At 47.8% G+C, this 17,966-nt stretch overlaps 2 protein-coding genes across 4 annotated transcripts; both read left to right on the top strand.

Moving 5' to 3' along the window:
• Positions 1-569: 569 nt before the first annotated feature.
• prdm12b (PR domain containing 12b) lies at positions 570-5,744 on the top strand. 3 transcript variants are annotated; one of them, XM_088940778.1, is made up of 6 exons: positions 570-789; positions 2,659-2,849; positions 3,604-3,759; positions 4,573-4,687; positions 5,287-5,338; positions 5,378-5,744. In XM_088940778.1, exons 1-6 carry the CDS (start codon positions 570-572, stop codon positions 5,742-5,744), a joined length of 1,101 nt encoding a protein of 366 aa, XP_088796904.1. The 3 variants fall into 3 exon arrangements, with proteins under 3 accessions (XP_088796904.1, XP_088796903.1, XP_088796902.1); XM_088940777.1 differs by having other exon boundaries at positions 5,287-5,744; XM_088940776.1 differs by having other exon boundaries at positions 5,167-5,744.
• Positions 5,745-9,375: 3,631 nt separating this feature from the next.
• Positions 9,376-15,358, top strand: exosc2 (exosome component 2). The gene is made up of 9 exons (XM_088940804.1): positions 9,376-9,515; positions 10,618-10,719; positions 11,273-11,318; positions 12,431-12,520; positions 13,101-13,166; positions 13,338-13,406; positions 13,901-14,077; positions 14,334-14,462; positions 14,845-15,358. Exons 1-9 carry the CDS (start codon positions 9,394-9,396, stop codon positions 14,923-14,925), a joined length of 882 nt encoding a protein of 293 aa, XP_088796930.1. The 5' UTR covers positions 9,376-9,393; the 3' UTR covers positions 14,926-15,358.
• Positions 15,359-17,966: the final 2,608 nt, after the last annotated feature.

Genomic DNA, 17,966 nt, shown 5'->3' with positions numbered 1-17,966 from the left:
GTTCTGCCTGAGTAAATGTAGCTTTTTGCTTTGCCAAGTATGACTCTATGACTAGAAAGGCACCGCGGCCGCCCGGGCGAGGCAGCAGCGGGTGTAGATGCGCCATTGTCGGGGCTGAAGATTATTCCGCTGCGGAAAGGTGCTTGTTGTGTCTCGAGCCTCCCCTCTCTCTCTTTCTCTCTCTCTCTCTCTTTCCCCAAAGGGGTGGCCACTCAATAAAGGCTTGGCTCTTTTTTTTTTCTAGTAGAACAAGTCTATAGAACATAAGGGGTGGGTCATTAATAACTAATTAGAAAGGGGTCAAACCAGGCACATATAAAGAGAAGCGAGACTTTGACAAGACGAAACATTTGCAAGCCAACCGTCTCCAAAGGAGGAATACTGTTGGACAAAATATTTTTTTTTTTGCTGTTGTTGTTGTTCTCGAACCCGCTATCTTTCAGCTTCGCTGCTTCTGATTTCCCACAGCACTAGCAGTAGCTGAACTCCAGAAAGCCCTAACTCTTAGAAGCGCCAGAAATTCGGTGTCCCCGAGTTTGAGCGGGTAAGTCCTGACAGTTAGCGGTGCCATGGGTTCAGTTCTGCCCGCAGAAGCTTTGGTACTGAAGTCTGGATTTAAACCGCAGGGTTTGTCCCTGTCTGAGATCATTACCTCAGACATCCTTCACAGCTTTCTCTATGGGCGCTGGAGAAACGTGCTCGGTGAGCACCTCTTTGAAGAGAAGACCGGCGGCGTCAACCCCAAAACCGCCTTCACCGCCGAGGTCCTTGCGCAGTCTTTCTCCGGAGGTGAGTAGCCCTTTGAAAATCTCGCCTTCGTCTCCGATGTTAAGCAATATGGGATACCTTTTGGGATTCTCGCGCTGAGCCTCCGTGAAAGGACACACGCGTGTCCACCTACCTGTTGTCCTTCCGCGCTATGCATCGCTTCCGACAACGAGAGAGGAAAGTATGCAGAAAGAAATGCGGTGAATCTCGATCCTAAATATTTACTTACATATTTGAGTGATTTGTGGACGCGGGAGACAGAAACACAAACAAACGAATGCTCGTTGTGAGACACAATTGCGAAGCAATTAGTGAAAAGGTAGGGCATTCCAGACTGTAATAACGTGCAGGATGTTTTGTGAATGCTCTCCAAAAAACAATTTCTATTCGGACTCTTTCAAGTTGCTCGTGATTTTTTTCAATGTGATCTTGCTGCCGTCGTTTTAACTAATTCATCCTTTTCCGTGTTGCTCTTTCTTTTTCGTTTTAATTGATGGGCCACCGGTAGATTTCAATGACGGGATAAACTTGCAGAAAACGTAGCGTATTTTGTGTAGCGCCTGGCTTAAGACTTCGGTGGGGTCTGAGCGCTCTCGCTGTCAGCCGGAGGGAGCTGAAAAGTACAATCTTAAACCCAGACTTTTCTGTTGGAGATTTCTTCCCAAGGTCTCTGGGACTTTCCCATTCCTGCTTTCCACTTTCCCCCCTTTCCCCCTTTATTTCCACCCATTTAGCGTATTTAACCCATTTAGCGCATTGAGACCTCGCATTTAGAAGCTTATTAGGCGTGTAACTGTTGCTGACTTAAAGAAGAAGGGTATTAAATTCATTTGGTTAACTTTGTGCTTGACCTGAGAAAATTTCCACTTAAACCAGGGGCTATAGAAAGAGAAAAGTCTCCTTTCTTTAAGATGTCCCGGGATTTATCCCTCATTCATCAATCTCCGGACAGTCTCTTTTCCTCGGCTGTGGCAGCTCTGGATTCCTGTGTTTTTCCTCTTTTTCTGGCCTTAAAAGATTGCTGTTCCTCCTCTAATTCGCCATGAAGGCTAATTCTATTGCCATTCACACCATGTCAAGCATCTAATCGCCTTTCCATTTTTTTGTCAGAGAAATTCCTGGGCCTTTTAAACAAGTCCTCATTTCATTCAGACTAAATTTATTGCTACAAAGTTCTTAAAGGGATAATGAATTTGGAATTAGCCGTTTCTTTCCAGTTGAGTTTAATGAATGTATATCACATCTAAAGCATGACAAATTGCTGGATCTCAAGTAATAGAGGACCGTTTAACCTCTATCTGGGCCGTCTTTTCCCCCTCTCCGATAAAATTCCTTTGATTCAGACATTAAAGAAAAAATTGTGGGTTTTTTTCTCAACTCGAATAACAACAAACAAAAAAAAAAAGATTGAATTGCGAGCATCTTCTCCAAAACGAGAACCCTTTTTTCCCTCCGTTATAACGATTGATCGAATAGCACAGATTTGATATTTTATAGGAAAAAAGTATTTCTATCGTTCGGATTCTCCGTAATTATTTCAAACATGACACTTTCAAAAGTTTAAACACACGGGTGCTTTTAACAGACATTTCGGTTTTAGAAATAAAAATGGTTTATATGGTTTATGAAAAAAATACAGAAGAGATTTATTTCTCTCTGGTATTTTACAAATATCACGAGGCAAGAGCTTTATGTAGCGCGGCTACAGGACAAAAGTTGTTGAAATCCCAAGTATATCTGTGCTACGTGTGCGGATAAATTGCTAATTTCGTTTAAGCCGTGAAAATGTGGAAAACTCGCGTTTAATTTAAAGGCCTCCAAACAAACTCGCTGCGGCGGCTCCTAACGCCGTTTTAAAGCCGCGTTTCCCGTCTGCTCGCTCGCCCGCAGAGGTCCAGAAGCTGTCGAGTCTGGTGCTGCCCAGCGAGGTCATCATCGCGCAGAGCTCCATCCCGGGGGAAGGGCTGGGCATCTTCTCCAAAACGTGGATCAAGGCTGGCACCGAGATGGGCCCCTTCACGGGCAGGGTGATCTCGCCGGAGCACGTGGACCTCTTCAAGAACAACAACTTGATGTGGGAGGTAGGGTAGCCGGGCCGGTGCTGTGCCGCCACGCCGCCAAGCTCTCCTTCCAGCAAGATGGCGCGGAACTCTGCGTGCCGCTTCAGTAACCAGGCCTGCCACAGCCTCCCGGCGTTGTACCCGTCTGTTCATCCGTGCCTGACCGCTGTGGATCGGAGGCTGCTGGTCTCGGTTCTGACCTGAGCTGCCCCACTTAGCCCTGCGTTTCTGCAGTAAGCCGCACGGCAAACGAAGATGTCTAATGCCTTTGACCTTTCCACGTGTTAAGGTTGTAGTCGGTGCCTCAAAGACCAAAATCCCAATAAAGCAAGTGCATTAAAAACCTAGAACAGGAGGCACGCCTTTACACAAAGGGTGGCGGGTGTATGGAACTTGCTTCCCAGCCATGTGGTTGAACCCGCAACCCCGGCTTCTTTCAAAGAAACAGCTGGATGAGATCCTGGGATCGCTTGGCTACCAACTACCAAAACGGTCAAATGAGTTGACACGTCACCTTCCTCGTGTCACTCATCGTTTCCTACACTAATCTAGCGCTGGGATTTGTAAAAGGCGGCCTCGTGAGGCTTTTAAAAACCCTACGGAGCAATGAAAAGTCTTATTTCACCGTTGCCAATACAGTAGTGATGACTCCTGGCACTAGAGATAAGTCTAGTAACCCAATGTTTTTGTGTACTGTATGAGACTCACCCACAGAGTGGTGTTCGTCCCCTGCGCCCGGGGTGGAACCTTGACTCTGAAGTGCTTCTGTCCCCAGGTGTTCAATGAGGATGGCACGGTGCGCTACTTCATCGACGCCAGCCAGGAGGACCACCGCAGCTGGATGACCTACATCAAGTGTGCCCGCAACGAGCAGGAGCAGAACCTGGAGGTGGTGCAGATCGGGAACAGCATCTTCTACAAAGCTGTGGAGGTGAGCAGAGACTCCAGGGCAGGCCGAAATGAGCAGACAACAAAAAGGAACTAGGAAGCAGATACTGTACATTTTCTCCCAAGCACGAAAGAGTAGAGAAACCCAGGACGTATACCCCCTAGTATGATGTAGTGCTCTTCAAGTGGTCAGTACGGGCAGCACGATGGCACAGGGGTTAGTATCGCTGCCTCGCAGCGCTGGGGCCCTGGGTTCAGTTCCGGACCTGGGGTGCTGTCTGTGTGGAGTTTGCATGTTCTCCCAGTGTTCGCTTGGGTCTCCTCCCACAGTTGAAAGGCCTACTGCTAGGTGAATGGGCTCCTGGGTGTGAGTGTGTGCGTGCCTGTGCCTGTGTGCGCCCTGCGCTAAACGAGCCCGTCGAGGGCCTAGCCAGCTTGAGAACGGGCCCGTGGAGACAGGGGCGGCGTGGAGAAACTCCTTCGGCCGGTCAAACCCGGTTTCCCACACAAAAACCTCGCTAGCAGGGCGAGGAAAGAGGAGCGTTTCTTCCAGAAGCTTCTCTTTCCCGAAGCCCTGTGTGCGCCGCCAGCAGCAGTGCAGAGTATCAGAGTGAGGAGTGCCAAGGCCATTCCAGAGGCATTCCAGAGGCAATTAACAGTTCCACTTCCATGAACAATCTTTATAAATACCACCGATAATGATATCACTTATCATACCGCACACAGAAAAGCACAACATCTGTGCGGGTGAGGTCCATAAAGTGTGTACAGCATCTTTTTCTTCTGCGGCACTTTTTTTGGGGGGACTGTGCTCAAGTGCTGCCATGACTTCAGTATTATTTTCTTTCCTGTGCAGACAATCCCCCCTGACCAGGAGCTGCTGGTGTGGTACGGAAATTCCCACAACACCTTCCTGGGGATCCCTGGGGTCCCAGGGATAGAGGACGAGCACCAGAAAAAGCAGAAGACCGGTAGGTACTGTGCTGAGAGCTTAAGAGGAGCTTAAGCCGAGCGGGGCTGATCGCTATCAGGGCCATTCGTGTGACAAAGAGTTGATTAGTACTTGCGCCTATTACCTTTAAACTCCCCCTGCCTCGCTTGTGGGTCTCGCTGTTGAAAGGAAAGATGCTATCTAGTCAAATCCCTTTGTCTTTGGGGCCATAGATTTCTGAGATACTGCGATTAAGCCTTTTAATCGCGAGGTGCTTTTCTTCTGCTTTGAGCAAAGGGCGTCCCGTCCGTAGCATTCCCCCAGTCGTTTATTCAAACATGTCTGTGAAGCGGTGTTGCCTACCTGAACTCCGCTTTTTGAAACGTTAATGCCACACCATTCCGAAATGAAGTCCCAACGACGGACTTTTAAGTCACAAGGGCGCACGGTATGGCCAGTTTAGTTTCTTTGGTGGTGTTACACAATCTGCGCCACGGTGACACTCCTAACACTACACAGCTCCAGAGGACGCCGCCGCCGTGTTCGATCGCAAGCCGCGTCCGAGGAGTCTGGATTTAGCAGGAGCCCTCTCACCCGACGGCGCGATTAACGGCTGGGCGCCCGTTTCTCCCCTTGCAGACGATTTCCACCTGTGTGACGGCTCCTCCTCGTCCGCCTCCTCCTCCTCCTCGTCCTCCGCCTCCTCCTCCTCCTCCTCCGCCGCCTCCAGCCGCATGCGCTGCGTCATCTGCCACCGCGGCTTCAACTCGCGCAGCAACCTGCGCTCGCACATGCGGATCCACACGCTGGACAAGCCCTTCGTCTGCCGCTTCTGCAACCGGCGCTTCAGCCAGTCCTCCACGCTGCGCAACCACGTGCGGCTCCACACGGGCGAGCGCCCCTACAAGTGCCACGTGTGTCAGAGCGCCTACTCGCAGCTGGCCGGGCTCCGGGCGCACCAGAAGAGCGCCCGGCACCGGCCCTCCGGCACCGGGGCCGTGGTCTCGCTGCAGGCCCACTCCCCCCCGCCGCCGCAGATGCCCCCCGTGCCTCACCCGGTGTCCCTGGCGCACCACATCCCCACCATGGTCCTGTGATGGCGGGGAGCCAGGGGACCCAGAAAAAAACAGGTCGCGAACCCGGCAACACGCGGAGGCTTCGCTCTCTCCCGGCCTCCGCGTCGCCCTGGCCCCGCGTCTCGGTCGCACATGACCCACGTTTTAACCTTGTGCGCATTGGCAGAAAGGGAAAGTCAACGCAAGCTCACCCGAAGGGCAGGCAGTGTTACACGGCGGATGTGAACGCGGACAAGAGCCAGTTCTGAGAGACTCAACGGAACGGCCCGTTATTTCAGCGATGAGACTTATAGCCGCCGCCTATAATCGTTAACTAGACGTGAGGAGTTCTGTTTCGCGCTGCCGCAAGCTCTGCGCATCAGCTTAAAGCGGACTTTTGAAAAACAGTAGTCGATTTAAGCACCGGTACTATTAATGGCAGGGGGGTGCGCTGTGCCTGAATTTTATTCTCCCATGCTTTAGAAAGTGACAGCTGTGCTAAATACAGTATGTATGAAGGATTAGATGTTAGCTAAATTGCTCTCCTCTCTTTTGGAAACACAATGGAACCTGTCTATATGTCGTAACAAGAAAACTTTATAAAAACAACCGTCAGTCAAATTATGGATTGCAGTAGGTATGTCAAAGACATACTGTTTCTTAGAATACCTTGGGTATAAATGGGAAAATTGGTGGTATACTTCTTGTATACAAAATGTGCTACATTGTGTGAGAGAACAATGCTGTTTGTTTAATGCATCCGGTCCTCTAGATCTTTGTTCAGAATATGTTACTGTTTTAAAACAACACACACATTTTAAGAACTTCTTCTATACCATAATGGTTACTGAAAAGATGAGAAGTGACACACAGTGTCCGCCGAGCTGATGTGGTTTAAGTTTGTATTCAAACTGTTTTGATGGATGTTATCGTTCTCCGATGGCTCTCAGCTGGAATGCTCCTTTGCTTTTGTGTGGCTTGGTGCGCCCCTAGTGTCTCCACACCTGTATGAAACCCTTCCTGTACGGGAGAAAATAATTGTAAGAAACAGAAGATGTATATAAAATGATTAAAATATATATTAAATGTAAATATAATTTTAAAACTGTGCTATACTTCCACTAAATAGTCACTTTATGTATGTACATATTTATGTAAAACAGTATTTACAACACTTTGGTATTATATATTAATAGTATATGTATGCAGATGTAAATAACTTTGTACTTTTCATCTTGCATTCTAAATAAACTACTACATGCATAATTTTGTGTTCATGAAACACCCATGAATATTTCAATCTTTTTTTAACATTCAGGTAAGCATTATTACTGTAACTCTTCAAAACCACCAATATGCAATTATTGCAGAAATCCTCAAAACATTTTCAGTGTTGGCTTATTGAAGCGCTAAGAGAAGATTTGAGCCAGGAAAGTAAGAAGATATGAAAGATGACAAAAGAAGCCAAGAGATTTGGCTCATCTGGTTCGTTTGGTTTCCAGTAGCTAATTATTGGAAGATCTCCTTTGGTTGTTTCTGAAAAGAACCCAGGGATTTTGATATACCTGGGTAGCTTGTTCCATGCTTCTGCAACTGTTTGTGTATAGAGATGCCTCCTGTTCTCAGTCTCAATTGCACTTCCCTGTTGATTCCACTCATGCCCCCTGTCTTATATTTCTCATGTTTATGTTTTAATCTGAATATGTTATTCAGGTGTAGTCTTCTCTTTTCAAGACTAAAAGGGTCCAGATCCTTCAGCCTGTCGGTGTTGTCATTTTAATCTTGATAATCCATCCATCACTCCGTTCATTAATTTTCTAGCCCCTTCTTCCAGTTCAGGGTAACAGGGGAGCTGGAGCCTATCCCAGCAAGCAACAGGCACAAGACAAGGAGCACCTTGGACAGGACGCCAGTCCATGACAGGGCACACGCACGCACGCACGCACGCACGCACGCACGCACACACACACACACACACACACACACACACACACACACACACTCACACTCACACCAGGGCCAATTAACCCACCAGCATGTCTCTGGACTGTGGAATAAACCCATGCACACACGGGGAGAACATACAAACTCCCCACAGACAGCTCCCCAGGAACTCAACCCCAGTCTTCACTGCTGCGAGACTGCAATGCTAACTACTGGACCACCATGCCCTCCTAATCTCGATCATGTATTTGCATATTTTTCTCTGGACTGATTGCAAAACAGTAAAAACCTTTTCTCTCAGTGTTGTGATCGAAATCGAACACCGTAATCTAAACGTGGTCTCAGCAGCGCATTGTACCACTATATTTGATATGTGGTATATCGCCCTTTGCTTTTACATTGTCTTCTCATATTGCGTAGAGACCTGTGGAAATGTTATTCTTTTCTTGTCAAGGTCGACATAAACACACGAGTCTCAAGGAATTCATTGAAGTGTGGATTAAAACTTAAAAATAGTCTCGAAACTCTTTCAAACTATTACAGAAAGACATCTGAAACCCAAATTATCCTGAGATTAGGATGACACCTTCTCCTTCTCTCACCGACAGACTCGTTTCCTTCCAATCCTCTCTATTTATTTGCAGGCTTTGACTTCACACCTTAGTATTTGGTATCATGTGAGTTTCACACAGTAAGCAAAATGTAACGTCCCATATAAAACAAATAATATCATTCCTGGTAAATGAAACAGATATAATCATTATTACTAAAAATGTCCTTCCAAGCTCACTTGCGTTTCCCTCAGTGTCCACTAGAGGAGGCAGTAAATTCGCGCTACTTTTTGTATTAATGTAATTGCTGGGATCTATTTTAATAATGATTGCTTATACTTATATAGCGCTTTAATGGGGATCCCCTCCACCCCCACCGGTGTGCAACCCCACCTGGATGATGCGCCAGTACGCTCCCCACACACCAGCTCTCAGTGGAGAGGAGACAAGAGTGATGAAGCCAGTTCAGAGATGGGGATTATTTGGAGGCCATGACTGGTAAAGGTTAGGGGGAAATTTGGCCAAGACGCCAGGGGAACACCCCTACTCTTTTCGAGAAACGCCCTGGGATTTTTAATGACCACAGAGAGTCAGGACCTCGGTTTTACGTTTCATCCGAAGAACGGCGCCTTTCTACAGTAGTGTCCCTGTCACTGTACTGGGGCATTAGGACCCACATGGACCGCAGGGTGAGCGCCCCCTGGTGGCCCCACTAACACCTCTTACAGCAGCAACCTGTTTTCCCCAGAAGTCTCTCCTCCAGGTACTGAACAGGCTCACACCTGCTGAGCATCAGTGGGGCTGCCTGTTGTGAGTTGCAGGCGAGAATTATTTTTTATTGTTATTATTTTTCCTTGACTCGCTGTTTTCTTTACAGTGATCTATATAGATATAACTCACGTTCTTAAATAAATATCTTGAACCAGTGAAGCTTCAGTTTTCAAGTTTATAATTCAGAAGTGATTTACTAAATTTCGCTGTTTTATTCTAACATCGACGTGTATTTGTAGATTTCTTTATTCACTCTAGTACGTAAAAAAAACTTGCATAATACGTCCAGGTGATTAATTCATTAAAAGTTTATTGTGATTGAGTGCTGCACTGCATTCCGGTGCCAGGAGAGCGGTGACGTCAACAATAAGCGCCGTGACGTGATCAAACAGAGCCGCGACCGTGTGCGCACAGAGGAATTGAAGATGGCTGTTGATATCAGACTGCCTAGTGGACGTAAACGGGTGACAGATTCTTTATCTGCAACCGAAGAAAAACATCTTGTAGCTCCAGGAGATGTCATTACAACAGACACTGGTTTCATGAGGTATTTGAAGGTTTTGTAATATTTTACAGATAGTTCGCAGAGGCTTTTCTGAAGTTGATGTCTATGTACACGTGTGTTCTTTCCAAAATAACAGGAATAAAGTTTATTGTGTTAATTTTCGCCAAAATGTATGCAGTTATGTTTGAGTTCGTTTCCGCCTTGACCATACCTTTCAGCTGAATGAAAGCTGAGCAGTTAGGTTGACATTTACCTTCTTTAATGTTGTCAGTGGTATTAAGAGCATTTTAAGTAGCGCTGGCAGATTGACCGTTTTTTGGTTTTGAAAAACGGTCACCTAAGGTGGAGGAGATAGAATAAAAAGAGATGAAACCCTTTAACCTCATGTAAAGATTGGATTAACGAGCGGAGAACACGCTCTCTGGTTTAATGTAGTGGATTTCTCGCTTGTTGTTGCACACTCGTCCGGCAGATGTCGCTGATAAAACAACGGTGGAACCTTTCGAGTGTTTAGTGTGTGAACTAATGTAGCGACTCCGGTGGCTCAGTGAGATTAGAGATTGGGGTTTTATGTGCTGTTTCACATTGTCTAGTTGTGCTCGGGATCCCTTAACTTCCTTAACTTCATCCTGAAATGTGGGAACAGCTGTCGTGCGGTCCTGACACAGCGTCGTTCCCCAACAACACGGATAACAAGACGTTCCTCGGTGTAGGCGTTTGAAAGCAACCATAGTATTGGTAAAATGGTTTACATGTTCTCTCCTTGTTTGCGTGGGTTTCCTCTTGGTGCTCCAGTCTCCTCCCACAGTTCAAAGACATGCTGGTAGGTGAGTTGGCGTCTAGTAAGACTGTCCCTGGTGTGAGTGTGTACATGTCTGTGTGCTCGTGAAGATCTGGTGTCCTGTCCAGGGTGTACCCTGCCCAGCACCTGTTGCTTCCCAAGAAAGTCTCCGGCTCTTCCGCAGCCCTGAACTGGATGAAACGGATGGAAGATGGATTGATGGCTCCTGGGGGGGTTCCAGCGTTAAAATATCTGTTTGTGCTGCTCGTGGCTTGGCCGCTGCGTCCTTCACCTGGATGTGAGTGTAGCCAGGGGCCTGAGCCCAGGAGCTGGGGGCTGAGTCTGCGCTCTGTCTCCCTGCAGGGGGCATGGCACCTACATGGACGATGAGAAGCTGACCGCCTCGGTGGCTGGAGAGGTGGAGAGGGTCAACAAGCTGATCTGTGTGAGACCCCTCAAGACGAGGTGAGTCCCACCGGAGCGCCACGCCCGCGGTTTCTTAGGAGGGTGTGCTGCCGTCTTCATGCCTTAGCTCTGGCACGCGTCAGCGAGTTCGTGTCCGCAGACGACTCGAAACACGGCTGCAAACATCTCCTTGGTGACCGTTAGCTTTACCTCTCTTTTCCAATCTGTGGTGGGAGCAGTGGCTCTGTGGCTAAGGATCTGCGCCTGTGACTGGAAGGTTGCCGGTTCAAATCCCACGGCCGGCAGAGGAATCCTACTCCGTTGGGCCCCTGAGCAAGGCCCTTAACCCTAACTGCTCCAGGGGCGCCGTACAATGGCAGACCCTGCGCTCTGACCCCAGGCTTCTCTCCCTGTCTGTGTGTCTGTGTCTCCATGGAGAAAAAAGCTGGGGTATGCGAAAAGACGAATTCCTAATGCAAGAAATTGTATAGGGCTAATAAAGAAACATTATTATTATTATGATTATAAAGAGCGGCCTGGAACCCACCTGGTGCGTTCGCCAGCTCTTCCAGGCAGAAAACCTTCCTTGTGTGCGTCTCGTCTTTGTGCTCAGGTTCAACGGCGAAGTCGGGGACGTGGTGGTCGGCCGGGTCACTGAGGTACGTGGCGGCGAGAGGTGGGTGTGCTGTGGTGAGCGGTGGTGGCGCACAGGAGCGCACTAGTGTGTACAGGTCTGTTTCACTCGCGGATCTGCTGCTGAATCAGTGGTCAACAAGCCGTCGGTGAGTAAGTTAATCTCGTATCGAACGGACGCTTTATTGCAAAAAAGCATGACGCGATAAAGGACAGAATGGTAGTGTGCCGAACGGGGCAATGCCCACTCTTTGCTTTGATCACCACTGCAGTTGTAGAAGGGAACACCTTCCCTCGCACGCCAGGGAGCCATTCAAATGAATACTGTGAATTTGCTCCTGCGCCTTTCTGTTGCAGCCTCTGCTGTCCATAGTCTCTTCCTTATTTGCTCTTCTGGGTCTCATTTCTAAAGGCCATTTGGTAGGTTTTAGTTCAGGGCTGCAAGAAAGCTATAATGTATTTTAATCACTCCTCTTCTGAAATCGCCATTATGCGATGCATCATCATGCATTCCGTCAATACTGGCAGTCTAGTGCTGTCGTGGTGCACGTGGCTTTTACAGAAACCCATGTGCACAGACCTAACGATGGACTCCCATGCCACCACACTGCAGCCTCCATGCTGAATAGTCAATATTATGAAGCACCTTAGACAGTCATCAATCACAGATTTCTCCCTTTGGTAGCAGACAGCATGCAGTGGGACTCATTCTACAAAACGGTCCCATTTGAATCACTGCCGTGCTTTCTGTGCATTCCCATGCAAGATTGTAGCCTCAAGTGCGGATGCCTTGTCCCTACAACAGTTCTGTATGGACTTTAGGCATTCTCACAACTTCCTCTCACTCTCTTCGGAGCAGTGCAGGAAGACATATTCAGATGCTTTTTGCGATAGTGTGCGTTGTATTGGCATTTAGATTTTTTTTTTGTTCTTAAAGCGACTCCGCTAGTTAATCCTAGAAGAGAAGTCCCTGAGGTTTCTTGGCGTTGGTGGTTGCAAAGCTGCACACCTTATTTTCTCGAGTGGACTGGTCGAACACTCCCTCTTAGGTCTGGTTCCTGGGGTGACCTAGTGGCTGTGGTGTTATGGGCGGAGATCAGCCTCACAGGGAGTAATGTCCGCCTGCCGGTCTCTGCAGGTTCAGCAGAAGCGGTGGAAGGTGGAGACGAATTCCCGGCTGGACTCCGTGCTGCTGCTGTCTTCAGTGAACCTCCCCGGGGGGGAGCTGGTAAGGCCTCGCTGCTGCCCCGAGCAGGAAGAGCTCCGGGATCTTGGCATGTCTCTGTCACTGTGCAGGACTTACCGGGAGATTGTTTTGTGAAAAAATACAGTTTCCCTGGGATTTTTACTTTGCTACGGGCAGACAACAGAGATCGGTGTTGAATCCAAAAAGACAGGACACCAAGAGACCCAAGAGAGGTGTGGATTACGTGGCCTGCAGTTTTAATCTGCAAACCCACAGACCAAACAGCAGATTTAAGTGGAAACCAGTGCAGCTCAGTGTGATCACACAGCAAGCAGATGTAACAGGTGGTATGGGTTACTGCTAAACCCTGGGTGAAGTACAACCTGCCCTTCCCCTGTAGTGCTTGCATCACATTGTGCTGAGCTGACTGGGAATGATTGTCGCAGACGTCTGTTCATATACTCTGGAAATCTGCCACATATGTACTCGGTCTGCACTCTCCTGCAGCTGAGCTATTCAGGGGCACTGTAAAATATGAAAATGTGTGTCAGTTTATTGCAGCATGTTAGCAAGTGCCTCCATGTGTGAAGGGAATGAGGTCTAACTGTTGGGTGTTTTTCAGAGAAGGAGATCGGCAGAAGATGAGCTGACCATGAGAGACTACCTGCAAGAAGGAGACCTGATCAGTGTATCCTTTCTTCTTCGGGAAATATAAGTAGCGCTGCAGGTGGAATGAAGTGATTGAGCCCGGCTTCGCCATCTGGCTGCGAGTGGAGATGATCGGTACTCCCAGTTGCACAGTTACACTGTGTCTGCAGAGCAACGTGAACGATCAGCTCCTTGACTCAGTGCTGCGCAGGCAGAAGTGCAGTCAGTCTTTTCTGATGGGGCCCTTTCCCTTCACACACGCAGTCTGAAGTACGGGAAGGTGAGTGTCTTCTGAGCAATCGAGCACTTTATACTTTATTGAACACTCTGTATAGTTTCTCTCTTACAGTGGGAACCGTCTGGAATTAGTTCTTGTATTTAGTCCAGCTTAAAGAGACTGTAAAAAGTGAATGTAAAAGATTGAATGTTAAGTAATGCATTTGTTTTTAAATCACACCGGCTGTACTGGATAAAATTGATTAAAAGGATAAGAATGGATGCACGGACCTAGATTAATGCTCTCAATACTTCCGACTAGTCACCTGTGTCATTGCAGGTAAACTTTTTATTGATTCAGACCTAACACCGGCTTTTGATAACAAAGACAATACCGTTGTAAATGATAAAGACCAGGACACTCGGCTCTCTTTTTATTTTTATTTTTTTTGCACCTTCGTGTGTGAAGGCGATTGGCATTTCTTAACCTTAAATACGTGTACTTTCAGTAGACTCGTAGCTAACCAGAACTTCCACTTCCCTCACTCCTCCTCACAGCTGGGTCAGGGGGTGCTGGTGCAGGTGTCCCCATCCTTGGTGAAGAGGCAGAAGACCCACTTCCACAACCTGCCCTGCGGCGCCTCCATCATCCTGGGCAACAATGGCTACGTGTGGCTGTATCCCACTCCCGGGCAGCAGGACGAGGAGGCGGGGGGCTTCTACACCAGCCTGGAGGTAAGGGGGGTGGCAGCAGGGCTCACTGAGGAACTCAAACACAGCCGCAAAAAGTGTGAGAGGGGGTGGATCAGTAGGATTGGTAGCACACGGATCTGGATTTTGAACATCTCGGATTGCCTTTTTTATCCTAGGCAGTAGCCTACAACAAGATTTATTGTGTGGTCTCTCTCTTTCGCTTAGCTCCGTTGTGCTGCTGTAACGATGCATAATCATGTTTCTCCATTCCTGTGTCCCTTTCCTCCTCCTCCTCCAGCCCATCTCTCTCTCGGACAGGGAAGTGATCTCCAGGTTACGGAACTGTCTGCTGGCCCTGGCCACGCACAAGGTCCTCCTGTACGACACCAGTGTGCTCTACTGCTACGAAGCCTCCCTCTCGCACCAGGTACAGTGCTGTAGAGGTGCACCGTTCCAGAAAGTCCCTGGGGCAACAGGTGTGCTTGGTGTACATGCTCAATTTGTCGAGCTGTACAGCAGCTTGTAGACGAATTTAGGACATTTCTTTGAAGTGGAACAGACTGTCAGGCTGAAAGAACTGAATCTTTTTAGCTTTGAAGAGCACACAGAGCTGAACAAAGAGGGCTATGTGGGGAACTGATTTAAATATTCAAAATCCTCAAAGCCGTTAATAGCGGAGGACTCGAGTGCAGTTAAAACTGCCAGGAGTTTCAGCTCCTGTGGGAGCGAGGTGGAACAGCAGTGACGTGGTTTTTTAGTACCAGTATGTGTGACACTTATTGTCGGTGTTCGTCCGACTGCCTCTGCAGATCAAAGATGTCCTGAAGCCGGAAGTGATGGAGGAGATCGTGCTGGAGACTCGACAGCGGCTGCTGGAGCAGGAGGGGTAGGCGCCCAGACCGCCCTGCTCCTGCTCCTCTGCTGTGACCCCCGCCGGGTTTGAGAAAGTCTTACAACCCGACAGCAAACGTGCGGCCCTGCTGGTTCCTTCTCCTCGGCCCGTCTCCGATCCAGTCACCTGGGGTTCCGCGAAAAGAGGTTTTGTCTCCCCTTCGGGCTGTGAACAGCTGAGGAGTATGACACGACGTCACAAAGGGACCAGCATTTGTTTGTTTTTTTAAAGTTGACCAATGAATTTTTGTATAATCAATCGTTTTTGACGATTTAACAGTTGAACACAGTTGCAGGGAGAGGCGTTAGAAGCACCTACAGCCAGTGTGTTCTTAAGAGGCTCTTCCACTGTTGTGTGGAGAAGCTCAGGGTCACATGTAAGGTCTGTTTATGTAGATTATTCTGTTAATAAATGACATTACCGCCCCTGAACATAAGAGTAGAGACTTTTGCGTGAGTATTGTAATTGTTGTACACGTATAACACAATTGTGTTTTAGGTTTCCGCTTGGCTCGCGGCGATCAAGAGTTCAAGCTGGGGTCGGTACTGCCCCTTTCCCTTGCAGTCTTTGTAAACGATCCAAATGAACCGTCTTCCAGGTTTCTGTTCATTCCTGGCCGTTCTCTTGGGTGACCCCCTTCGCCCAGGGTCCTGATTGCTTGGTCAGTCATGAAGAAACATTAAAGTAACAGGATTCGGATGCTGGTGAAAGAAGAGCTGTTGATTCGTATGCATACGGGAGATCAGCTTGTAAAAGCTAGTCTCTTCGAAAGATGTTGCTCAGTGCTTTTTAAACACAGTAACAGACAAACTTCCTACCTTTAACATAGATTACCTAATCCATAAAACGAACCATTAGTTTTTAGTCAAGCTTGGATAACGAAAAACAACTCCTTGTTGAGACTTTCGTTATTGCTTACATTTGCAAAGCAAGACATTCTACTTCCCTTTTTACTATAACGTTTCCACTGACCTGTGGATGCCCCCTGTTATGCTTCCACTTACCAGGGTTATAAGCAGTTAGGAAGCTAAAAGACAGGCAGTTTGTTAGTTTTTATAAAATGTATAAATGACAGATCAGCCGGGTCCTGTGGATGGCGCAGTGGTAAGCATCGCTGCATTGCTCCGCTGGGTTAGATCCCTGGGCTGCTGTCTGTGTGGAGTTTGTATGTTCTCCCCATGCTCACGTGGGTTTCCTCCAGGTGCTCTGGTTTCTTCCCACAATCCAAAGACACGCTGGTATGTTAGTTGGCTTCTGGGAAACTTGGCCCTGCTGCGAGTGTATTGCCCTGCAGTGAACTGGTGTCCCCTCGGGGTAATACATCATAATACAGGGTCGCAGAGAAGCCAGAGTCTGTCCTGCCAAGAAAGATACACCTGTGCCAGTGTGCAGGGCACACATGGACAGCAGGGCCAATTCTCCCAGAAGCCAGTCAGCCGTATGGCTTTGGAGCCAGTGGAAACCTACGTGAAGATGGGGGGAAACATATGAACCGCAGGCTGAGGGCACCCCAGGTCCAGAATTGAACCCAGAACCCCAACCACTGTGCCACCAAGCCTCCCTACTCGAAAACATGCGCACCTGAAACATGCATGTCCTTCATTTGAGGAGGACGGGAACAACTGCAAAGCCTTTCCAAGTGTTCGTCCACTGCTGATGGAGCCCTGGAAAGAGCACTACGAACACGGTTGTAAAGCTGGCAAGAGTGACAACAGCTGCTAGGGGGAGCACTTGGATCATTTTGGTCTAAGTTGTCAGAAAGTAAAATAAAGATGAAGATATTATACACACCCCTCATCGTTAAAACAAGATGGAGACTTTCCTTTTAAAACATTCATTTTTGGGGGCTAATTGACAAAAGTTAATGGAAGAACTTTCTTTTATCAGAGTAAAATCAATTAGTGACTTTTTCACTGAAATCCAACGGGGGATGCAGCCTTACTCCTGATCAGATCTTTGCAGTTAAGCTAATATGTTCTATTCTTTTTGCCCACTTATTTCTCAATAGTGGGAACTGCAACTATGTTATATGTTTTTGCCGATTCTCATTTGCCTTACGAAAATGTATCAGAAAAAAACGTATCGTTTGGCTAAACGAGAGGAAATAACTTCACAATACAACATTTCTACACTTCCTGAACCTCGCAGAAATAGTTTTTTCTTAGCCAAGAAGGAAAACATCAATGTAGGACAATACAGCCCCAGGTATGTACCTTCTTTATAAGAAGAAGGGGACGTAACTCTGTGCAGGTAGTAAAATAACCCATTTGTCCATGTGCTGATCATGAGGGCGCTTGTTGCTCCTGGATTGAGGGGGTTGATCAAAGAGCTGGGTTTATTCAGAAGAAGGGGGATAGGACAGGTAACTCTGGTCACCAAGTGCTGCATTGGTGTCTGTTTTTTTCTATTGCAGAAGACAGGGACTTTATTGAACCAAGTGGATGCTTTGTTTTCCAACTCTGGGGGCTAATTGCAAGTAGCCTGTAAACCGGCTGCCCCCAGCGCTCAAAGACTGGGGTTTGCCCTCTCCTCTGGAAAGGGTTTCAGATCAAAGGACTCACATCAGTCTTGTTTATTGCAAAAGTAAGTGAAATTTGAATCTTGGAGCCAACTGTGCGAAAGAAAGGAACAGAAAGCGATACTTTAAACAAAAGGATTGTTGAAAAACATGATCCTTCAGCATAACTTTACGAATTTGTTTAAAAAACAATAGAAGCATATGCAATGAAATGCATCCGACTGACGTTCCCTGGATTTCCCATCTTGAAATCTATGCATGTGATTGAGTGGACATAAACTTAATGACAAACACCCGGAGGCAGACGAGAGCGGGTTGGCTGCAGCGAGCACACGTGTAGTTTGCCTGACAGTTTCATTTTCCTTCTGGTTCGCTTCGGATATGTTCTCCGCAGTACCATTTTGGTTCCCCCGTGCAACGTGCGAACGGCCAGTTTCTGTCTTTCTGCCGTTAAAACCAAATCTCTCTGGACCTAAGGCGCCCTTCTCACTGAAGCGCGCCCCCTGTTAAAGAATCGGGGG

This window comes from Atractosteus spatula, chromosome 23 (assembly GCF_055471065.1).
Source record: "Atractosteus spatula isolate fAtrSpa1 chromosome 23, fAtrSpa1.hap1, whole genome shotgun sequence".
NCBI lineage: Eukaryota > Metazoa > Chordata > Actinopteri > Semionotiformes > Lepisosteidae > Atractosteus > Atractosteus spatula.
The sequence above is the reverse complement of the archived record's forward strand: the minus strand, read 5'-3'. Positions and strand labels throughout refer to the sequence as shown.